This window comes from Heliangelus exortis, chromosome 2 (assembly GCF_036169615.1).
Source record: "Heliangelus exortis chromosome 2, bHelExo1.hap1, whole genome shotgun sequence".
NCBI lineage: Eukaryota > Metazoa > Chordata > Aves > Apodiformes > Trochilidae > Heliangelus > Heliangelus exortis.
Window position 1 is genome coordinate 137,996,649 of NC_092423.1, and position 24,461 is coordinate 138,021,109.

A 24,461-nucleotide genomic window follows, 5' to 3' on the forward strand; every position below is an offset into this window, starting at 1 on the left:
CAGCTCAGCTTTCATTTCATCTGCTTGTGCTTGGCTGTGAACTCCTGTGTGAAATTACCCCAACCGTGACCACTCTCTCCGCACCCTCTCTCCCTGGCCCTCTCCCACCCACATTGCACTGACAGCTTCTGGGGTCCCCGCCATCATGTGTGAAATTACAGATCCTGCAGAAGTGCCTGAGAACATCACTGAGAAATCAGCCTTCAGGCAGTTCTACCTGTGTTGGCTCAGAAAGACTTTCAGCCTCTGACAGTTCAGTCTGAAGGAAAGACTCAGGGGGGACCTTAGAGCTGCCTTCCAGTGCCTGAAGGGAACCTACAGAAGGCTGGAGAGAGCCTTTTCCTAAGTGTCCAGCAATAGGACAAGGGGAAATGAGTTTAAATTGAAGGAGAATAGATTTTGATTGGATCTTAGGAAGAAGTTCTTCAGTAAAAATGGTGCTGAGAATCTGGAACCTAGAGAAATTGTGGATAACCCCTCCCTGGAGGTGTTCGAGGCCCAGTTGGATGACACTTTGATGAATCTTGCCTAGATGAGAGGAATCCCTGCCCATGGCATGGAGCTTAATCTCCAAGTTCCCTTCTGACCTAAGCTATTCTATGATTCTATTATAGTAAAATGCTTCAAAATAAGACAATTGAAGTTATTTGCCTCAAATTTGACATAAATGGTATGAACCTGACCAAATCCCTGAGTGTGCCTGTGCTGCACAGCCTGTGTCACCTACACTGTGACCCTCTGACAGCTCCTGCACTGATCCCCAGTCACCTGAGCTGGGGAAGCAGCTGGAAGCATCACTGCACCCTTCTGACCCCAGGGAACTGGGTGTCCCCTGCCTGCAGGACAAGCACCTGACCAGCTGCCAAGGTAACCTGCTTCCCCTCACACCATCCAGGAGGTCCATGCGATCAAACAGAGATTTCTATGGGATAATAAAGTAAGCATGCTCATTGCAACTTTATAACTTGATTTACGTACCAAAGCACAGATTTTAGGGGCCCTAGTTAGTTTATTTGCTTTAATTTTATATTTATATTGACATTCACTAGCACTCTACTAACCTGCATGCTACATCTTTCATTGTTCATCTGCTCATACGCTGGGTATACCCTGGTAATAAAAGTAGCTGGTAGGAACCACCAAGTTACAAAAATATTATCCAGGATTTGCATGTTTGGAAAAAAAAAAAAAATAGAAAGGCACACATATGTTAAATATTTTCTCCAAAATCCATCCTCTGTCTCTTATTTTCCCAGACATCCTAGGAAACTTAGGTTGCTGACTGTGAGGTATTCAGGACATGACAAACTGCTAATGCACCCAGACCTTACCAATAAAGTGTATGGACTGTGTCCTTAGTCAAAACAGAACATTTACTTTAACCTATTGCTTTAAAAAAAAACCCAACACTTTTAGAAGTTAACAAAGTGTGGTTACTGAGTTAGTTAGAAATCAAGTTTGCACGTTCACTGGGTAAGAAAGTTTCCTGACACAGACATGTCCAATACCAAACCACCATTTCATATAAGAAAATACGATTATAAATAATCTAACATTTCTCTATATATGTATAAAATGGATATAAAATCTGCACTGCAAAACACTGCAAAATTTGGTGGATTCAACAAGTGGTTCATTTATTTATTCTCCAGCTTCTCCTTGAGGGTTTCTGTACAGAGGAGCAGTAACAAACTTCAGGGGAGCAATCTGCAGAAGCAAAGGAATTATGACCTATTTTGCATTAGTCCTGACTTCAGTTCAGTTTCCTCATTTAGTTTTCATAATAAAAATGTTGCAGCTTTCTTTTCTAATAGATTAAGTAATAGTTGTTATCCATATGTTTTGGCCTTTACTGTCTGTTATTGCAATGAGCTCATTGACTAAACCTATAGTGTGTTGCCAGCAGATCTACTGCTAGAGAGGAACATCCCCCAAGAAAATACATGGCACAGCCCCAAATAGGGGTTTTAGTTGGTAACTGCACTGCAAGCCTAAAGTGTGCCCAGATGGTCTTCTGTGTGGTCTTGTCTACTTGTGGAGACAGACAAAGTTATGGGCATCAGCTCTTCTCTTGACACTTGTATAACATCTCCAGATCAAGAATGAAATAGTGTTAGGAATATATTTAATAGCATTGAGCAGCTATAAAGTATAGGACTCATCTCTGATGTTGTCATGCAGCACACCAGGGATTAAGAGCAGAGCAGACTACTGAGTCTGAAAACCATTTTATTTTAAAAAGTAGTTCTCACTCTGTTACCTGCCTACAGTCATTATGTATTTCCTGGAGGTCCACGTTTCCCACCAACATAGTTTGCTTTTTGGTTCAACCTAGCCAGCAGTATCTCCTCTGAAATTCAAGCTGTCCTTGCTGCTCTGCAGTCTTCCAGCCCTATGTTCTGTTGGAACTGAATTGCAACTCTTGCAGCATCCAAGAAAACCAGGCCCTGTGAAATACTACATTCTTTCTCCCTGTAGCAAAGAAGCCCTCTAAGCATAAACCAATATCTCCTTGGCTTCATTTTTGGTGTTACAAACACGTGGTATGGTATTCCAGACCAAAAGATGGCCAAAGCTTCAGGATGAAAAATTACAGCCAGTGACCAAATACTTTTTTGGTCGTAATGATCAGGTGAGCAGCAGGACAGGCACGTTGTGCAGAAGAACTCTTCTAGAAGGTGGCTGAAGATGGAGAGAGAAACTCTCATGGGCCAGAAAACACGAGGTTCACAAATTTCATCACCTTCGTGCTCCCCAAAAATGCATTTTTAAATAATATTCTCCTTCTTTGTAACAGGACCACAGTTCACGTGCAGGCAAATTTGGTATGTGCACTGAAGAGCTTTTTCTCTGCTCTCTCTGAAGAGCTCTGTTTCTGTAATGTCATTTGGCTCTGGAAGATGTTTGGTTTTTCTTACTGTCACCACAGTAACTTCAGTGGGTATCTTCACCTAAAAAGATAAGGAAACTGTGGGCCTGCCCAGACATGCACTCAGCAAATCTCACCATGAATTATATTTGATACACACACTCTGCACTCCAGAAGAGGCTTTCAGAAGAACCCCACAATCAGTTACAGAAATCAGACACAGCTCAAGCTGCTTTGGCTTTTTTTCATATCCCCCAAAGACTGTATGAGCCCTACCTGAACAAATCCCTTCTTCTGAACAAAGATTGGGATTCTCTCATTCACCAATTCACAAACAAGCTCACTTATTTTTCTAGAAAAGCAAATCAGATTATTTACTGAATGTGTGCTGCTGGTGGGAGCTCTGTGAGCATAATTATTCACTTCTCTTACTGCATGGAATTCAAGCTTTTAGATTGAGACACTTCATTTCAGTAAACAAGGTGCTGTTTCCATTAGATGTAAATATTAATTTGCATCAACTCTTTAATAATAATATTAAAACAAATGTAATTAACAAATACCAACTCATACAACACAGAGTACAGGTGGCATAAACAATGTAATATTCATTCTTAGCTGTTTCAACTATAGTAATTTTTATATTTCCAAATAAAGTTTGCTAACACCTGTCTGAAGCATTCTGTATAAAAGGGTTTGCTGAGATGCTCCAATCTTCCCTGTTAGAATTTACTTTCAAGGAGGAGAGACATTCCTGATGGAAGTTCTTCTTTTATTGTTATTACTTCCTTCGAAAATCTTTAGGTCTAGAAAAAAAAAAAAAAAAAAAAAGGAAGTTATATACAAAATATATGGAAACTAAAGTGGCATTGCTTTAAGGATACAGTAACAGCCAAGTCTATTTTTATTTCCTTATTCCAGTGCCTGAACTTTTGTGCTGATGAGTATTTTCTGGATTACACTACAAAGACAGAACAAATCAAAGAAAATTTCCTATGACCTCTAAGAATTTACAGACATCAGGGCTAGTTGGTCCACGTGTTCCTTATGAACCACTCCTACTTTCCTAAGCAAACCAAAAATCCCCTTTAACTGAATGCAGTCTCACAATGACATTAAACAGTTACTAATTTTTCTCTGCTTTAAAAAAAATGAATAATCCAGGTGTAAGATGGCAAGTTTTAAGTTAACAACATAGTCTACCACAACACTACTAGAATAATTAAAACCAATCATTTAAATAAAAATCTACTTGGAATCTTAAATATTCTGCAACGTCTTCTGCTTGGGTAACAAATGTGGAAAACATTTAGACAAGAGACTGCTGCTTGTAATCTTCTGCAATTTCCTGTTCAAGCATCTGTCACTCACTTTGCCTGCCACACATCCACTGGCTGTAGAAGCCACATATTCCTTCAACCAGCAAGGCAGAGGCTCAGAGTAATCATGGGTTTTTGAAAATTGCCAAGTTTGAGGGCAAGCTGCAAGTCTCAATCCCTGACAGACCCTGTGTGCACAGTTTGGGCTGGGCCACTCTTCACTGCACACAGCACCCAGAGGCAAACACACTGCCTGCAGCACTGCAGCCTGGTCTGAACACAGCAGCCCCTTGGCTCTCGACTCCTCTGACTGCTGTGCTCACACCCCAGTCACAACAGGTGATGGGAACCCTCCCTCACTAGAGCTGAGCAACAGAGGGACTAACACAGGTTTTCTGTGTAATAGGACAGTCTGGGGAATGCTGTGAAGCTGAATGAAAGCAAATTCTGGAAAACAGGAAAAGCTGTGATTCACAACACTAAATCAAGTTAAATTTACAACGTTGGTAAATTTTATCAGTACTTTTGTTTCTGGATGCAAATTAGAACAAATAGTAATGGGTGAAGGGTGCTTACTCTGGGGACAGAGTTTAGATGGTTCCAGAGATGCCATGCAGAAAACTATTTAAAAATTAGTCATTAAAATCATACATTGCAGATCTTGCACTTTTTAATCAGTAGCACTGCAAAGGGAAGTCATTCATGCAATTCTTGTAGTAGCCTGCTGGATCTTGCATGAAAGCAACCCTGGAATTCAGTCTGTGCTATTTCAAGTATATTGTATAAAATTTGATGATTATATGAATTTTAAAGAACAGCTATAAAGAAGAGTGTTCATGCTGTAATGAACCACAAAGCTTCTTTGTTTTCAGTTTAAATACCATGTTCTGTATTAATATTTGGACTTGTATCCTTCCTGCATAAAAGAACAACTATTAGTACCATATCCAGGGTTCACATACTTGCTTTATGTTGGACTTGAACATACTCAACATTCAACAGCTAATAAGTTCTAGATAGTTAAATCCCATTTCCTAGAATCCTGGATTTCAGAATCCTGGACCTCAGAAACATTCCACATTTTGTTACTCAGATCTCAGCCCTGCATACCACAATTTCTATTTCACTATATCAGAGGGTGTGTGTTATATTAAAAAAGAGGGATTTTGAAAAATTCTGAGCAGTGACTTGAGCTTTATCCCTGCATCCATCCTAGACAGCTGGAGCAGTGCTGAAGGATTTCAGAGAAGCAGCGTGGTAAAGACATTGTTGTCTTGCAGCTTATAGTTACTGCTTTTTTTATTTTTACAGGCAAATTAATCCATTTGTGCATTGCCCAAATGAAGTTTATTTTTTTGAATGGCACATTTAAAGCTTCAACCTAGGGTTACATTACAGTGCTGCAGAGCTAGGGATTTCACAGTACTTTGTTCTTGGATGAAAATCCAATTTTTTTTTTTTCTTGCTAGCAATCTGTATTTCAAGCTTAATGCTTGTTTTCCTAAAGTTAAATGCATAACACACTGGATCCTTAGTCTGCATTCTTACAAAGTTAATGAAGCTTAAAGGCAGGATTTTCTACACTGAAACACTTGTGTGAACAAATATAAAAGTTTTTAAAGCCTTTTCTAATGTCACAGTAGGCTTTTATGCCTACGAGTACTTGGCTCCTGGAGGTCACAACTGCTTTTAAAGAGACCTTGGCACTATGAAAGCTAAGCCTTGAAAAACACTGTCTTTGGCAAAAGTGTTAGAAATATTTTGTCAGTTGAAGAATATGAAGCCACAAAACCCCTGTCTACTCAGAGAGAATTATGAACTACTTGTGAACCCCAATGGACAACTGCTCATTGATAAATGACATAAATCCATGCAGAAGTGCTGTTCTTCAGTGGCAGAGCTTTTGCCATTCCTCAGCAAAGCACTGAGATTATGCATTCAGAACAAAGGAAATTGGATCTCCTAGAAGAGACGGGTCAGAAATTCACCCAAAGGCAAGACTTCACTATAGCTGCATCTCTTTCTTTATTAAAAACAAAACAAAAAATCCAGACCTCTAAACATCCTTGGGAAAAACAGGTTGCTGGATATTGACATTAGGAGGCAGAATGTTTGAATGAACATTGCTGAAATCAGTGCTGAAGCCCTAAGTGTTAGGGGTTCACTGAAAACAGGCAACAGATGTCTGCCACCACAAGTAAAAATGTATTTGTCCCACTAACATTTTATACTGCACATAAAAAGCATTAAGACACAGTGAATTCTAAGCAAAGTAGTCAGCAAATTACCATCCAACTACAGCATGCTTCTCACTGCTTCTCTCTCTTGACAAATACTTTGCCACTGAGTAAAAGAAACCAAAGAGCTGGTCCTAATCTGATTACAGATTTTAAACCTCTTAACTTCTCTCAACTTTTCTGCATACTCACAGCTATCAGAGGGACACAGTTGATGTAAACTTTTGATAATCAACATTCACCAAACCTTACAATATAGCTAAATTTGCAGATATGTGCAATTCATAGGATCAGATACTGCTATGGAAAACAACAGGTTCTTAGTGGTCCCCACTGTAACTGACAGTGCTTTCTTCTTCCCAAAACTTTGCAGAATGAAGGTATTCCACATAAAATCAGTCTTTTGAGAGGTATGCCAGCCTTACACTTGTGAAAGAAATAAAACAGACCAAGAGAGTCCCTACTTACAGGGAAACTAACTTTGTTGCTCTGTGCCCTCCAGTGTACAATTCTGTAGAAAGAATAAAACTTTGTTTAGTAAAAGTTTGTGTGCCTCCAGCCTTAGACATATTTAAAAGCCACCTGGACACAGCCCTGGGCAACGGGCTCTAAGTGGCCCTGCTTGAGCAGGGGGGTTGGACCAGATGATCTTCAGGGATTCCTTCAAATTTCAACCATTCTGTGAAATGCACTGAATTTGGACAGCTGTCAGTACAATGATGCAGCTAGAATTATTTTCAGACAAAACTGTAACTGTTTGAAATCTGCATAGACACTGAAGATGGAATTCACAATGGGAAGCTTTGGCCTAAGGAATTTAAGTCTCTTTAAGTCAGTGAAAAAACTAATGCTTCCCCATAGAGCTTAAAGTAAAAATTAATTTTATCCCAAATAGAGCATACATTATCTATGCCAAAATAACACTTCCATTGGCTGATCCTATTTGCTAGGAGAAGTGCAACAAAAGCAGCTTCCCAAACAACCCTCAACTCCAGCATACAGCAGGTTATTGAGCTACACAAAGCAAGGTTACTTTTAATTGAGGTCAGTTCCCTGATTCTCGTTATTCCATTGCTACACAAGCAGAATGGAAAGGCAGGAAAAGTGATGGATGATACTTAAAAACAGTCTTTTGCCAAAAGAAATGTTCATGAAACTATGATCTCAGTCTCTGAATATCTCAGACAGCAAACTCAGATGAACAAAGAGACCTACTTGAAGAGCTGCAACTGTGATGGGAACCCCCACATAATATTCGATATTCTGTTTCAATATTCAGTGAAATGTGCTCTTCCTAAGGTATTTTCCATGTCAAAGTGGACAGAACATAGACCCTTTCCAAAAGTTAAATGTGTTCAACTTTCAGCTCCTGGAGCGAATATTTATTTCCATCAAGTCTGAACAGACTTGCTACACAGTTCCATCTTTATTAAACTTTTGTCAGCACATTCCAGGAAAGATGTTTCCCCTTGCCTAGCAATGTTTTGTGGAAATAAAGCAGTCTCAAAGAAACCATAAAGTAATGGGGTTGTTACTCTGTTTGTGAAGGCCAAATCTAAGCAAACACAACAAATCTGTGTTATACTGCAACTGTCTTGATTTCAAAAATATATAAGGCCAACTTGTCAGCCTTATTTCTAGGCAAGTGAGAAAGAGAAAAAAAACCCTGTACTACTGTCCTTACATTAGACAGATGAAAAATAGCATTACTTACCTCAAAGAAATAATAAGGTTAAAGGACTAGATTAATATATAAAACTATTTACATGAAAAGTTATTTTACAATCTTTTAAAGCATTCTGCTTTTCAGGCAATCCTTTAAATGATATTTTTTCTTAATTTTTAATAACTCAGAATATTCCCTCAAAACTACATCATTGTGTTCCTTAGAACTTCTAAATGCACAAGGAGCAGCTAAAACAATAACCTATAATAGACATTTCTCTTCCCCCCCAAAAAAAAGATCCAAACTTGCCTGTTTTTCCAACAACATACTGCTCATAAAGTAACATTTGATAACCAGACTTGATGATTTCAAGCTCAAAAAACCCAGATAGTCATCGCTCTATAAACAATCTCTACTCAGAATGGTTTTGTTGTTATGTTGCACTGTCTGAGGCATTTCAAAAGAAACTGTACAGAAGTTTAATTTCATGGAATTTCAGTCATTTATATGCTTGTAAGCATATCTTCATGACTGCTAATGCATGGTTACAAAGCTGCCTCTGCTAAGAAGTAAGTCTGTCAATGCTGCAGAAGTGACCTGTCAATACCTGCTCTTGACTCAGCAATGCACACCTGGTTTGGAAGTTCTGAAGATCTCAAGCTGCATTCTTCTTTTCACCTGCAGGCAATTACCTCACCTTTGGAGAACGTGACCCACAGAGCCAGCATAACCTGTGTTTTCTGCAAACTCACCAGCAATAACAATGAATGTTCAGTAAGGATTTAACCTCACATCAGCACTGGAAAAGGTCAGTACCTTAAGGCTAACTAATGCTGCACACTATTAAACTGACAGAGATGAAAGCAGTGGTACAAGAACAAAAGTTGAAAAGGACAGACTTCACATTCTGTTAAGATTTTACTGCTTCCATGAATGAGAGAAAACACTCCAGATGCATTAAAAAGCCCATAAAAATTAATAACCATCCTGTATGAAAGGCACATCCATTTTTCCACTTGCAGCCTGTGCAGTGTTTCCTATTACTTGCAAAATTTCATGTTTACATGGATTGGCCATAAAAAAAAAATAGTATCAGTCTCAATTCACAGTTATCAAAATGTTTTAAGAATAACTCATGACATAATATTGTAGGTCTGTGGCTGCTATGATAGATTTTTCCACTGGCTTTTCCTCCACCCCATGTTTCTTGTAGAATAGCAGAGAGTTTCCCAAAGAACTGAATGATCTGCTTGGGAAGCTCAACGAGTCTTCAAGATGATTTCTACAGAAGCTCTGCTTGAGTTCCCTACACAGTTTAGATTTGAAGAATTCTAAGAAACAATGGGGATGCAATCTCTCCAAATTTGGCTGAAAAACTAAAACATATAAAGAAACGTAGTTTAATTAGTGTTGAATTACTTCTAAATTATCCACAGATTTGTTAAGTACATGCCCAGTGATATCCACTGGCTTATAAATGTGCCTTTTAGGAGACTTAATGATCAACTCTCTAGCTCAAGATGACAGATAGAAGACCAATTACTGAAAAAAATCCTGTGGATTGATCACACCCCTTAGTACCTAATGCACAACTAATCTGTGACTCACTCACTCTGAGGTAGCAGGCACACTGGAATCTGTATTATTGTATTACTCTTCTTATTTCTGTATTATTGTATTACTCTTCATGTTTATGGAATCAAAATCATGAATGTGGGATTATTGTTCACTGATGACAGTCGGCTGCTTACACAGGATAATTCTATGGCTCATCTCTCATGTCTGCTTTTTAGTGACAAGAGGTGTTTTTTAGCCTTTTTTTAATAACAAAAAGTTCCAAATAATGTTTTTGTATAAAACTGTTGCACAATACACATAAATGATATTTGTAGTCTATCTGGAATACTTTTAAAGGTTAACTTATGAATACAACTATAAAATTCTGAGTATTTTAAGATTAATTTTTATAAACAAACTTGAAAGGCAGACTTCAACACAGAGCTAAGATTTACTACAAACTCAAAAGCAAGAGAAATATATTTTTTTTTCAGGTGTACTTCCCAAGTTGTGCCAAAGTCAACAGCTATTAGATAGGTGCATGATAGCTAAAGGGGACTTCTGAACATATTTCATCTGTTTGACTGATCACACTAATAAATAAAAAATCAAGGATTGGACATGTCTATCACTCTCTGCAAACCCAAATTATGTGGTTACACTCAAATCTCAACATAATTTGGAGCTGGGGGGGAACTGAATTCTTTTTCTACTCAGGGTGTATCTTCTATCGTAGGGTAGCTCTATGTCTCTGGTAAAATAATCTGTACAACAGCTCGTGATATTTCAACTATAATTAAATTTCAAATAGCCACCGTAGCCTATTCTGAACTGTGAACTTTTTGCTCTGCTTGAGGGCAAAACAACCTTTTCCATACTGGTGTGGTTCTCATGCAGATTATCATCTTGACTAAAAAGCATTCCTGCAAGTGTAGCACTGCATCTGGAGAATAAACCACAGTAATAGAAGCTGCATTAAGTAACAAAACAGAGGAAGAGAAGGTGGCTTTACTGATGCTGTCACAGCTGTAGTGACTGACCCAGTTAAATCAATGCAAGGTACATGTAAACTTCATCTCAGCAAGAGGATGCTATTTGCAAATGAAAGGGCTTCCTTTAAGTCAGATATTCTGTGTAGGACTGCAGAAATAACTTTGCCCACTTACCCACTTATTAAAGCCCTTAACTTCAACTCTAGTTTGAGATACAACATACACTGCCCTCAGGTAAAGGGTATAAGAGTAAGTAGTGTCAGTATGTTTGATGCATGGAGAAGCACCAGTAATTCACTTTAATCAGATAAACAATCTAAACATTACTGTGTTGGATTTTTAGATGATTAAGATGACCCTTCCCAATTAGTATCCAGTTGCTGCCTGCAGTTACAACCTAATACAGAGGAGAACTTTATTCTCAAGTATCCATGTGGCTTTTTGTCCACAGGAATTTACACCCTGCCCTGGTAGCCTGAAATGTGAGACTCAGTCACCTTCAAAACTTCTATTAAATTCTAAACAAAATCATTATTTTTTTTAATGCCCTTACTATTAAAAAACAGTTAGCAATGACAATTCCTAGGTTTTAATGGGTGTTAATAATCTCCAGGCAGTTACTGGAATACCCACCAAGAACCAAAAAAGCCACAGAAAAGGAACTTCCAGAGGGATTCCTCAAAGAGTACATTGGAACAGGGTTGGGCTATATTGGCAGGATAGCATTTCCTGGTTTATACAGTTTCTGATTTTAGGAAAAAGTAAGACCTGCTTAAGTCTTTTGCAATAGTTTGTCTTGGCCACCTCTTTTTTGAACAGATTCATGCCAGCTCTGCTTTGTGAGAGAAGATGAACCCTCAATATTAGGGGCAGTGCTTATTCCTAGTACAGAAACATCTCATAGCCCAAGGTAAGAACCAAATACTGAGATGAAGAACACTACAAACAACCCATAAAGCTGCAAATCACTTTGAAACTAAGCTGGAACTAAGAAAATATCTGGAACATGTCTATTTCAATGAATAATTTTTAAAGGCTCATAAATAAACTTAAGATGGTCCTTATAGAAATTTCTCAAGAACTCAGTATCTTTGGAGGAAGTCTTTATGGTTTTGAGTTTCTCCATATATCTGAAGTAACCACCCCCAAATTTTTCACTTATTATACCTCATCTGTCACTGTAGAATAAAAAGCATTTTACAAACTTGTTATTAACTGCAAGTCATAATCTTTGTAACACAGCACGTAACAGAATCATTAAGGTTGGAAAACCCCTCTAGAACCATCTAGAACCCTCTAGTTGATAACATCACTTCAGCCACATATCCAGGATCTCTGGCTGCTTCTTCTGTTATTACTACATCCCAGAAATAATGACTAAAAATAGGAAATTAATTAGGAACAGTAGAATTGGGCAGGGAAACTATTGTTAAAGAACCTGCATGCCATGCTTTGGAGGTGACATGCAGTGTCAATGCTGGGACCCTGATTGGCCCCAGACTGATGAGTTCAAACAAAATTACTGCTTCAGACCAGGCTCTGCAACCCCCCAACAAAGCAAGATGTACAGATGGGGCCCAGAAAATAGTCAAGTTACTCAGGAAAAAAAAACATTAAAAAGGTGTTTTGTTTTCTTAAGCCAAATTTCAGAGTTTACAATACATCAAGCTCTTAAAACCTCAAAAGTGTTCAAAGTCTTCCCCCAGCAAGACAAATGAGAGGCTGTCTGGCCCAGGGAGAGTCCCTACCACAGCTGGCAAAGGAACAGGCACCCAGTATGCACACCAGCTCCAGCCCCAGTGCCCTCCTGGAAATCAGACAGCTCAGCTTTCTGAAGGGAAACTCTCAGGAATACATCTATCTGACTGGAACAACACAGAGCTCCTGTTCTATGTATTTGGTAACATTCTTATTTAAATACTTCTTTAAAAACAATTTCCCGCCTTTAAAACTGTCTAAAACCATATATATGCCCAGACAGTTAAACAACTTTAAAACAGTATACAGCAGGAAAATTTACACATGAATCAGATGTATTCTTGCTTTTATGGAACTTTTATTGTTTGCTTATTCATATGTGACTGGCAAATTCTGCAGTGACTTCTGTTTAGAACTCATTAAAAAGACATACAATCTGAAACTTCAAACATACCTGAAATAATGGTTTCATTCATGTTAGGAAGCTACAAAATCATACTCTGTCACAGGAACTAGGTTTTGATCATTCTCCTCTCTAAATGTGTCTGGAAAAGACATAATTTACCTTTCCTCTATCCACACAGTTTCCCATCACACTTATTTCAGACTCTCCATCAAGGATCTAAGAGGGAAGCTCTACACAGTTTGAGAAGTCTTTTGGTTTAGGTTAGGGATAAAAAGAAACAATGTTCAAAGAAAATCTCACTTGCTGGAAATCCCCTGCTTTCATGGAGCAGGATCCCACTTGATGTCCTATCATGAACGCTGCTGTGCTGGAAGGAGCAGTGATGGGAAGACTCTCCACTCTAAAACAAACTATTTGCTAGGTTTCCACACCAGACCAATGTTTAAAAAAAAAAATCACTTATCTGTTTTAGTGGTCTACTTGGATATTTTATATTTGCTTATAGTACACCAGTCTCCAGTTACCAGCAAAATAGCCCTTAAAAATCTATAGCAAGACATTTACCAAAACGTAGGTGGAATGTCCAATGAGATCATTATCAGCATGAACATGTTCTCTTCACACTCCAAACAAAAATTATTTACTTATTATTTCAGATTAAAGAGAAAAAGGTACTTTTCCTCCTAATATTAGTGCTTCTCATATAAATTCAGTAATTATATTAATTCCCTATTAATGGGTATTTTATATACAGTGAGGTATATTTCTTGGGTGTCAGTTTTAATTCAAAATCATAAGACTAATTTTCTTGTTGTAACTGTGTCTACATGTATTTTATAACTTTACATATCTTTACTTAACCTATACATTTCATTTGATCTTTTCCATTAAAGAATACGGCTACTTTTAAAGGGCTAGTATCAACTAATTTTTTTTCCACAGGAAGAATATGTGCCACAAAGACTGTATCCCTCTAACTTCTTTTTTTAAAATCCTTCTCAGAGGAATTTATTCCCTTTTGAGCCTCTATCCTTTGCTAAACAGAGCTTAACGGAAGTGAAAAAATAATTACAAATTCTGTCAGGCAAGAAGACTTAATAAAACCATCTGAAGAAAAAACCCCAATATTAATAAGAGTCCACAGTTTTTCTGCATCTTGCACTTTCTGGTTTATCACGGGGACTATTCTTACTGCTTGGAAACTATCTATAGGTTCTGGAGAAGCTCATGAACCAAAGTACACAACAGTAAACACCTAGACCTTTCATATTCCCTATGCAGGACATACAGGACAAAAAAAAGCTACTCACTGGAGCACTGTGTGCTCTCATCCAGAGTTCCTGTACTTCTATGTTTGTTTACTTCAATCATATATAAAGAACTATAAAATACTTTGCATCAGAAGGGACTAAAAAAAAAAAAAAAAAATCACTCTCTGCACCACTCTTCCACTTAAAGTGGGACTAACTTCAGGTTTCGTTTCTCAGGAACTTCTGCAGTCAAGGTCTGAGCACCTGTAAGACGAGAGATTCTACAACCTGTCTGGGCAGCCTGTCAGCTGGAAAAAACCAAAACTGAGGAACCCAAATAAGAAGTCAGTTTTGCATTCCAAGATACACACGTATTCCTGCAATATTTGTATTTCCAAAAACCAGCTTAGGTACCCTTCACATTTAAAGCTCCTCTGAAACAATTTTCACATCAGGCAGCTGGTTTTTTGGTATATCACAAATTGTAAAGCATTTCAGATTTCAACAGTCATATACATTTAACTAACTTGCCTTTGGTTTGTTGAACAAAGCTGTCTCCTATATTTTTTACCTTTTTTGAGTAATTTTAAAAGAAACTTTTTGCTGTAGAGTTCTAAAAAGGTGGCATCAATAAAGAAAACGTAAATGCTTGAATCTATTGCTTTTACAGTCTTTGGAGGGAATAATGCAAACATTACTTCTTCCATTCACACACACTGAAAACATTTTAGAACACAGAGTCTGTTACAGCTGGATATTCATACAGACTTAGATTTTCTACATCCTGTATCTTTCATTTCATAACTAAGCCCTTTTCCCCCATAGCAGAGTGCTAGAGAATCACTGTAATACACCCCATCAGTCAGTCAGGAAAAGCACGTTATTACTTTTCCAATTACTTCAAATTGGAAACTCTGCCCAACATCAAAACTGCCAGAGAAGTGAGCTGAAGGATAAATTAAAACTCATCTATTTGTCACTAATATCTGACATCCACAATGGTCTGGTTGCAGGCCAGGACAAGAAGGTGAAATAAAGAGTGACTACAGGTATGAGCCCTGAAGGTAGTGGAGGGATGGCAGATAACCACACTCATTCTTGATCCCTCTGCTAGGACTTAGCAGTTCCTGAGAGCAGAAAAGAAGGCAGGACCAAAGTCCAACACAGCAAAGGTATGTTAGCAGTGTTGGGTATGTCCTGCCTTTAAAAGTGGCTCTAGCTAGAGCAGCTGATTGAAGGGAAACCTCCAGCCCAGTCTCTCCACTCAGAAAGTTCTTCCAAACTCTCCTTTGTTTCTCCCTACCCCACCCAAAGCCCAGTAACTCCACTTTTCTCACATTCTCTCACACTTGTTTCAGTCCCTCTGTTCCATCCCTCTCAGGTCCACCTTTTCTCCTGTTTCTTCTCACCAGCATACCCACCCATCCCATAGAAGCACTACAACCCTCTCAGTTGAAAGCCTCCAAATCTGCTGCAGCTGCAGGGCTTCTAAGGCAGCAATGTTCACCAGGTTGTGTCACTGACACAGAGTAAAAAGACTTTATACAGACAGAACCTCCCCAAATCAGAGAGGGGAGGAAAAAAAAAAAAAAAAGCATGTATATTTATTTTATTCTTCAAATACTTCTGGGGGGGAATCATTCCAAGAAATTATGAGAGGGGAATTCTAGCTTCAAAATAGTGCCCATACCTGCAGATTTTCCCCAAGGATCAACATGTTCAAATATTTTTCTCAATGCTAACACAAAGCTACTAGGAAACTTAATTTGACAGCAATGACTTAAATTAGATGGCATCAAGTTTACTTGTCCTTTGCCACACACATCTACATGTCAACACAATTAAGGTGGCTCAGTGCAGAGGAGATGAAATTGACTAAGACTACAGCAGTACCTGGGGACAAAAAAGAACATTTCAAAAGCTCAGGTAGCATGACACTATTTCCTTTGAAAAAAAGGAACACTTACAATTAGTTTTGATTTTGGTATATAATACTGGTTTTGGTACTGTACCATGATTTTCTACTGTACAAGGCTTGCTACTATCTAGTAACTACTCTAGCTACAATTCTAAACAATGTAGCTGTTGCAGATCATTAATAGTGTTCTGCAATCAGCTGGATATGAAAACTTAAGCTGAACCTACTACATGCTGCTGTAAAAATGGGAAATGCAGTTCTGACACTCTGAAGTCCTACTGATTTGAGTAAGACTTAGTGAAACACAGAAAGTACCATCTGAAAATCAGGAAATGCTGTGAGGGTGACTGAGCACCAAGCAGGTTGTGCATGAGTCTCTATGCCTGGATATACCAAGAGTCTGGACATGGTGCTGGGCATTCAGCTCTAAATGGCCACGCTTGAGCAGGGAGGCTGCACCAGGTGACCTCCAGGGGTCCAGTCCAACACTGACTGTCCTGCAGTCATTCAGCTTTCAGGACACCTGGAGGGAGGCTGCACCAGGTGACCTCCAGGGGTCCAGTCCAACACTGACTGTCCTGCAGTCATTCAGCTTTCAGGACACCTGGGAGATCATATCAGATCATATCTCAAGCTGACTCTAGAGAAATAAGTTGCTAACACCATTTCAGCAGCTGACTTCTGTCCAGACATAACTAACATCTGACTCAGTGAACTACTCCATAGGACACCATTTGATACTCATACCAGGTCTATTGTCTAGGATTAGTATTTGAATAAGTACAGAGCAACACTTTATTACAAATCAAAGAGAAACAAGCCTTTAAAAACTACTACAGCAAAAGAAACACCAGTAATCTAACTGGAGACAGACCACTGAGTTGGTCCTGGTGTTAGCTTTTTTACACCTTTTCCCATCTCCCTACTTGTTACATTTCTTCCCGAATTTCATTACAATAACCAGGAAAGGGGCAGTCTGTCAAAACTCATTTCTCTGTTGACTGCTGTAATGGGTTTCTGAGCCTAAATACAACTCTAAAAATTAACACAAGAAAAATCATATTGTGACTACTCAGAAAACCTCCCAAATGTAACAAATGATCTTCAAAAGCAGCTGGCCCAATACTGCATGTGGTGGTATAAAGCAAGCCACACTTACTACCAAACTTCATAACCACACCCTTGTAATATGACCATTCTTTGCTCTAACGACCACCTCTCAATAAAATGATGACACAGACAGAAAAATCATTACTTTTTTTCTTACTGATAATGTGAAAGCCTATGTAATGCATATTCAACTGAAGTGTTCTTAAAAAAAAGAAAAAAATTCTAAGATACTTACGGAGTCCAAACTCTTGGAAAGGCAGCAACTTCCTCTGGTGTATATTCATCTAACCTCTTGGGAATTGCACGTGGCTGAGGAATCTCTTGTAGAAGATTCTTCTGTATGTCTTCTGGAATAACCTGAGGGAGGTTATTAAGAAGAGTCTTAACTTAATCTTAAATGGTTGTTTAAAATACCCAGCATGACTCCTACCCAAATCCAGACCAAAATTTGTCAACACTACAGCATTCTTCATGCTACACGTTTGACCTAAACACAGAAGGAAGACAATCTCACACATCATATTTCTCACAATCTCGTGAAATAATAATGAAAAAAGGACCAACATTTCAGCTATATTTAGATACATTAATAAAACCAACATGATTTTTCTTATTTTACCTTCTTCTGACAAGAATTTTGTCATTGCTAACACTCAATCTTCACCTCCAAATTACACAGGAATGAAAACGTAACTGCATGACTACTCACATCTTCTGGGAAAAGGTGCAGCCTCTGCATCATAGTTCTTCTTAGAAGGTTTTTTGGAAGCATTCTATAAACAGTCAATTTAACAATCTGAGGAAAGATAACATGGGAACAAATAATTGGGCAGGCTACAAATAACGGGAAAAAGGTAAGATGTGTTTCCCTCTGCCTATTCCACTAGTCAGAACCTCTTTTTAGTCAACTTCTTCCATGCTTCCACTCTGTCACTGCTTTCAGAAGTTGCTCCAGACTTACTGTTTTGGAAGAAGAAATACTCCCAATTATATAAAGACCTATTCTAGCGGCCATATGGAAAATTTCAGCTTAGAAAATTAAGAGTTATATTTAGCATTGTGGATGACTGCCTGTGATCATTCAGCAATGAAAAGAACTGTGGTAGTTCATTTACATACACATCATTGAGAGGGAAAAAAAAAAAGCTCTTAAAAATCTACCAGCTGTTCTCACCAACTAGTTTAGCACTGTACTCTGCTGTGTTTGAATGTCTATGCAATTAATGCATCCTGTCTTAAGCAAAGCTGACACTCCAATACACTGCATTATGGACCTACTATGTATATTTATAATTAATTCCTTTGTTATTATTTCCAGATGAGCAATCTCACCCCTGAGCATCAGGAACTAATAGTATTTGTACATCTACAACAAATGATGTTTACTGAAAATTAACAAAAGTCTTCCATCTTGTATAGATGCCTGCAAGTTAAATTCAAAATACATTGTTATGGACTTCGACCAAAAAGGAACATTTTTAAATTTAAAATACAGCATGCAACTGTAGGAGAAAAAAAAAAAAAAAAAAAAAAGTCTTTTATAAAGGACAGCAAAGCATTCAGGGATAGCCCTGCAACAAGCTACAAGGGACATTGTTGACTAGACCATGTTACTCAGAGCCCTGCCAAACCTGACCTCAAACAATGATGAGACATCCACAACTCTGGCACCCTGTGCCAGAGCCTCACTACCCTCACTGTAAAAAACTTCTTCCTTATGACCAATTTAAATCTACCTTCTTTCACTTTAAAACCATGATCCCTTGCTCTGTCACTAGAGGCCTTGATAAAAAGTTTGTCCCCATCTTCCTTTAAGACCCCTGTAAATACTGAAAGGCCACAATAAGGTCTTTCAAGAGCCTTCTTTTCTCCAGGCTGAACAAACCCAACTCTCTCAGTCTGTCTTCATAGGAGAGGTGTTCTGGCACTCTCATAATCTTCATGGCCCCCTCCCTCTGGACTCGCTCAAAGAGCTCCATGTCCACCCTGTACTGGGGGCTCCAGAACTGGCACAGTACTCCAGAGGGATCTCACCAAGAGAGTAGAGGGGGAGAATCACCTCCCTCGACTTGCTGGCCACACTTCTTTTGACACAGCCCAGGATATGATTGGCTTTCTGGGCTGCAAGTGTACATTGCTAGTTCACATTCAAGTTTGTCATGCACTAGAATCTCCAAATCCTTTGCAGGGATGCTCTCAACTCCTTCATCCTATAATCTCTACTGATACTGGGGATTGCCCTAATCCAGGTATAGGACTTTACACTTGGCCTTGTTGAACCTCATGAGATTCATACAGGCCCCTCCTCAAGCCTGTTCAGGTATCTCTGGATGGCATCTTACCTCGAGCAAATAAACTGTACCACTCAGCCTGGCATCATCTGCAAACTTGCTGAGGGTGCATTTGATCCTACTGCCTTTGTCAGTGATGAAGATCCTAAATCCTTGCCTGATCCAGAACAGGAAATCAGACTTCACTGTCCCACTTTCTCCAGGTCCAGAGCTTCAATGCAACTGTATGAACTCTCACAGGAAACAAACTTAGGACTTACCAACCAAACAACCATTCAAACAACTCATTTTACAATCATGTTTTTGTCTTTATCATAGAACCTTTAATGCTGCATCAAAATATTGCTTCTATATGTTACATCCATGTGAAGAGTAAGAGAGGAATAAGAGGGTGAAGAAACACAGGCTGCCCAGGGAGGCTGTGGAGTCTCCTTCTCTGGAGACATTCAAAACCCACCTGGACACATTCCTATGTGACCTCCTGTAGGTGACCCTGCTCTGGCAAGGGGGTTGGACACAATGATCTTTTGAGGTCCCTTCCAACCCCTAACGTTGTGATTTCTGTGAATAACCCCAAGTTTCAGCTCATGTTCCCTACCCCAAGAAGCAGGGGGCAAAGAGGGAACAAAGCCCCTTGGCTTCTGCAGCATATCTTCATTTCTTTGCTGGAAATACAAATTGATAAACTACAAGGTAGCAATTCCAACTACAGAACAGAAGGCCATACAGAACAGAGGAGAAAATGCTAGAAAACCTCTCGCTTCCTTCATTGTAACTTCTACCTCACAGACTTTTCTGTAGCCGAAGCAAATCCAAATCCATCTCCTGGAAACATCAAGGTTGCATCCAGCTCCTTGCCCAAAATCCTGCCTAGAGCTAGACTGTCACTCTCATTGGTGTCATGACAAGTGACAAAAGTCAGAAAAGTACAGGCTGCTTTTGCAACTTTAGTTAGGTTGTATAACAGAAAAATACAGATCCAACAAGCAGTATTTACAGAGTGTTAAGTAAGGGCTCCCCTGTTACCTGCACAGTCTCATATTTTACTAAAAATACACCAACCCTCGTGTTTGAAATTCCAAAAAAAAGTCTGCTACTGAGCTCAAGCAAAATCCAGATTCAGTTTCTTAAGGAATTAAGAACAAGAAGAAAATCTTTCTATATGCTTTTAATACACATCTAATAAAAGACAATGCTTATTGCTTTCTATGCGATTATTTGACTTTGATCTATTAAAATAACAAGTTCAATTTTACACAAAAGGTATAAAACCTAGTTGATTTCTGCCCGAATGCAAACCAGCAAGAAGGTCTACCTACTCACAGATGTCTGAAACCTTGACCTCATTTATAAACAAATTAGTGAAGTATTAACAGCTTATTCTGTTATTTATGGATTCCTACTGCACCCTCTCCCCACTCCTTTCCAATACCAGTAACCTTCCAAATTCCACATCCTTAAAAAAACTCTCTCCTAAAGGTCATGACACATTTTTATCAGGTAAAGATATCCACCATCAGATGTATACAGCCACCAGAGTGTTAATACTTGGGGATTTTTAAAGTACTGGAATGCTCTTTGCCCCAATTTCTTTTAAATTACAAAATTCCTGTTGGCTGTAGTTACAATTTCCATTTTGAATATTGCAATACTTTTTTTCCAAGTGGGCTAATTTATATGCTGACTGAATAAGACACACTCTTCATCGCAGTCACATGAAATTATATCTTTAGTTTTCAATTTAAAGAACCAATTAGGAGGAAACAAACATGAAGGCAGCTCTAGTTAAATTCTTGCACTTTCAGTCCATTACCACATGGTCTAACATTTTACGAGTACAACAAAATTAAAAATATATCTATCTGAAACATTGTGTGAGGCTTGAACATTTCAATTTTTTTGATAGGCTTTGGCTCAGATGCAAGTTGCAGACTACACTTGATGGAGAGCAAGTTCTGAGAAAGATTCTTTGCCAGATTAAACATACTTAAAGAAGGAAATCAACAGAGAAACATCACTCCTGTTCCTGAGAAGCACAAAATAACTGGCCAAATTTCCAGAAGAAACTCCACTCTAGCAGCTGAATTAAGTATAATAATTGCCAGGAAGGCAATTGCTAGGACATGGGAAGCACACAGTGCTCCAGAGAAAACAAAGTGATTTATTACAGGGCATGCAAAAAAGAAAAGCCTGGAAGAATTTCAGGAGCTACACCAGTTATCTGGAGGTACAGTTGATACTATGGCTTCCTTCTAGCAGTTCTTGGTTTCCTGTTCTGTATACAATACACAAGATCACTCTTTTCAACATATATGTTGTAAAAAGTCCACAACTTCACTTTACTGTCTCTGAGAGTTGTATGAATAGCAATGCAACACTGAATGCATTTAATACTGCTATAACAATCATTTAGTCACAGACAAATTAAACCTCCATAGCATGCCATCTTGCTTACTGTTCAGCACTTGAAAACTCAAGAATTTTAATGTGTCCTTTAAATTTAGCATTGCAAATTCAAATGAGAAATTAAAACCTTTGTTAAAAAAAAAAGTATTTGGTTTTGTCTACCATGAAGGAAAAGACCAAGCCATCTCTAAGACTTATTTAGAGCACCAAAAGGTTTAAAGATAACAGGTTCCCATATAATAATATTCTCCCCACACTGTACTAACTTCTGCATGCCTACTGATCTGGACTTAAAAGTGCTGATCTACTTAATTAAAAAAAGATTGCTTCATAGTAATAAATGTATCTGGTGTATAATATACAGCTAACTTTTAGTATGTACATATTACTGTATCAACTAACCCTTATAGATGAAAAGAAAATAGACTTTCAAATACCAACACCAAGATTTAACCATGTTTTCTGTCCAAGCCTTTCTTCAAAAGATCATTATTATGCAGCTATAATGACAAGTCTATACATGCCAGCAATTGCTAGAGAGCATTCAAAAGGGGAATTAGAACATTTAAAGCCTGTTCATATCAGTGCCAGCAGCTGAACAAAACAGAGCCCTGACACCCCCACAGGCTTCCTCAGAGCTATCCTGCTTCACTTAATAATCTTCCCTAGCAGGTAACATTCATTCTCAACAATTATTATCCATTATTTTGTTGTCAGAGCCAATAGAGCCTTTGAATACTGCAAAGGTCAATCCTCTCACTGAGCATTTGGTATTAGCCAATTTTTTTTTTTTTTTTGAGGGGGGGGGAGTGCATGGGGAGAGTTTCTAATGCAGCCAAAATGAATGTGAGCAAAGTTTTGCTTACTTTTAAAACTAGAACTAGAATAAAAAAATGTTGAAAACTTTGTCCTGACATGATTATTACCTGGTTCTACAGATTAGATCTGTCAACATATTTTGTAGGCATTTTATTTTAAAATTAAGATTTTTCCAAAAAGTTTTTTCCAAGTAATTTTTTCTTTCAAATCTGTAAGATTTAAAAGTACATCTTTTAGTCTTCTGGTATCAAGTACTTTGAAGCCTAATTTTGAAAGTCCTGGTGTCCTGTCTATCAGCATTTTTCCAGGTAAACAAAATTTCTGCATATTTTATTAAGAGCAAACATGAAAACCCCAGTCTTCTATGCATTCTGAACACCTGCATCTCAAATAAAAAGGTCTTTTTTATTTCCAGAAGAATATCTTGTCAAAGAAAACACACCAAACCTTTCGAACAGATTTTTTTGTAGCAACCCACAATGGAAATTATATTGTTTGCTAATACATACCCTAAGTGAGTAGTAAGGCCACACATAATATTAGTACTATATTAACATGGGAAGCTTTCAAGACCAGTCTGGACAAGCCTCCAACAGCATTATCTGACCTCATACTGACACTGCTTTGTGTAGGAGGCTGGACTAGAGATCTGGAGTTCTCTCCAACCTGAGTCATCCCATGGTCCTATATAAAAATGTACATTAACATTCAAAATTCAGAACAAATTCTTCCAAAGAAGTAAGCTGGATACAATGATGTCAACCTCCACAAGTGAAAATATCAGATCATGATCCATCCCTGTCTTGGTACCTTATGAAATAACCAGAAATGATCAAGGACTATCTAACCAGACTGCAGAGAACATTTCTACATTATGACAACAATACTTAAAGACTTTCAGCCCCCCACATAAACATGAACTATGCCATTTTGCATCAAATTACTCCTCATAACCTTTTGAATTCTGTATCAACTGTGAACCAGTTTTTCATTAAAACCTGTCTTTCTGCATACTAGGAACTATGTTTAAACAAAACTATAATGGAAAAATATTTATCTTGGGGATTTATATGTTTGAATTTAGACATATGTAAGTAAAGACAATACGAAGCAGTACTGGAGTGCTACTATAAACACACACTCATGGAATCTTACAAGCTTTAATCTATTTCTTATATAAACTGAAAACAGTCCTATCCCAGGAAAGTTTACAAGGTGTTATGTCAACATCCTTTTTCCTTGAAAGTAGCATCTTCCATTAATACCTCATTTTCTGTAACAGGACTATTTCCAGAAACAATGTTGACTCATCTAATGAAGCACTAACAGGATGAGCTAGCAGGAGACAACAGGACCAAGAGCAGAGAAAAAGTAGTAGCCTTCAGGATGAAAATAATGCTTCACAGAATGAAGAGTTTGATAACACAGAAAAATCAACTCTGCTTCCAACAGCCTACCTAATTCCACTGGCTTCACAGGAATTGAATTTAACATGATTAAAATTGAAAAGGTCTCTTTTTAATTCAAATAAGTGAAATAGAGTGATTTGTAAAAGTCTCCACAATAACTATACATCCTTTAGATCATATTTTGGAAATCCAAATGCTATTTAGACTAACATTGTTCTAACAGTAATCCTTTTTTGGGTTTGAATAGGTAATTCTAAAACTAAAACAAGTTAATAAAACATCATCATAAATTCTGCCTTTGTCATATAAAAATGAATTTTACAACAAAACAATTCAACCAGTAAATAAATGTTTCTAGCCGTAAAATACCTTGCAAGTGAAAACCTGGACCAGCTACACATACAGAATATATCATACCAAATTACCATCCACTACTATTATTTATGACAAAAATACATATGCAGTATCTTTTCTGAGAGGGTCATCAAAATGCTTCCACTTCAACAGAATGAAA

The 24,461-nt window shown here is 38.0% G+C and overlaps 1 protein-coding gene across 2 annotated transcripts in view; it reads right to left on the minus strand.

Annotated features, from left to right (window-relative positions):
- Positions 1 to 2,198: 2,198 nt before the first annotated feature.
- The window catches only part of MRPL13 (mitochondrial ribosomal protein L13), a 30,391-nt gene continuing 8,128 nt past the window's right edge, over positions 2,199 to 24,461 (minus strand). The window contains exons 5-7 of one of the 2 annotated variants that reach the window (XM_071738289.1): positions 17,732 to 17,818; positions 17,258 to 17,379; positions 2,199 to 3,675 (exon numbers count right to left, since the gene is read on the minus strand). In XM_071738289.1, the coding sequence (XP_071594390.1) occupies positions 3,651 to 3,675; positions 17,258 to 17,379; positions 17,732 to 17,818 (234 nt within the window). In that variant the 3' untranslated portion in view covers positions 2,199 to 3,650. Of the gene's footprint in view, positions 3,676 to 17,253; positions 17,380 to 17,731; positions 17,819 to 24,461 lie in introns of those variants that run through there. The other variant, XM_071738290.1, reaches the window with a different exon arrangement.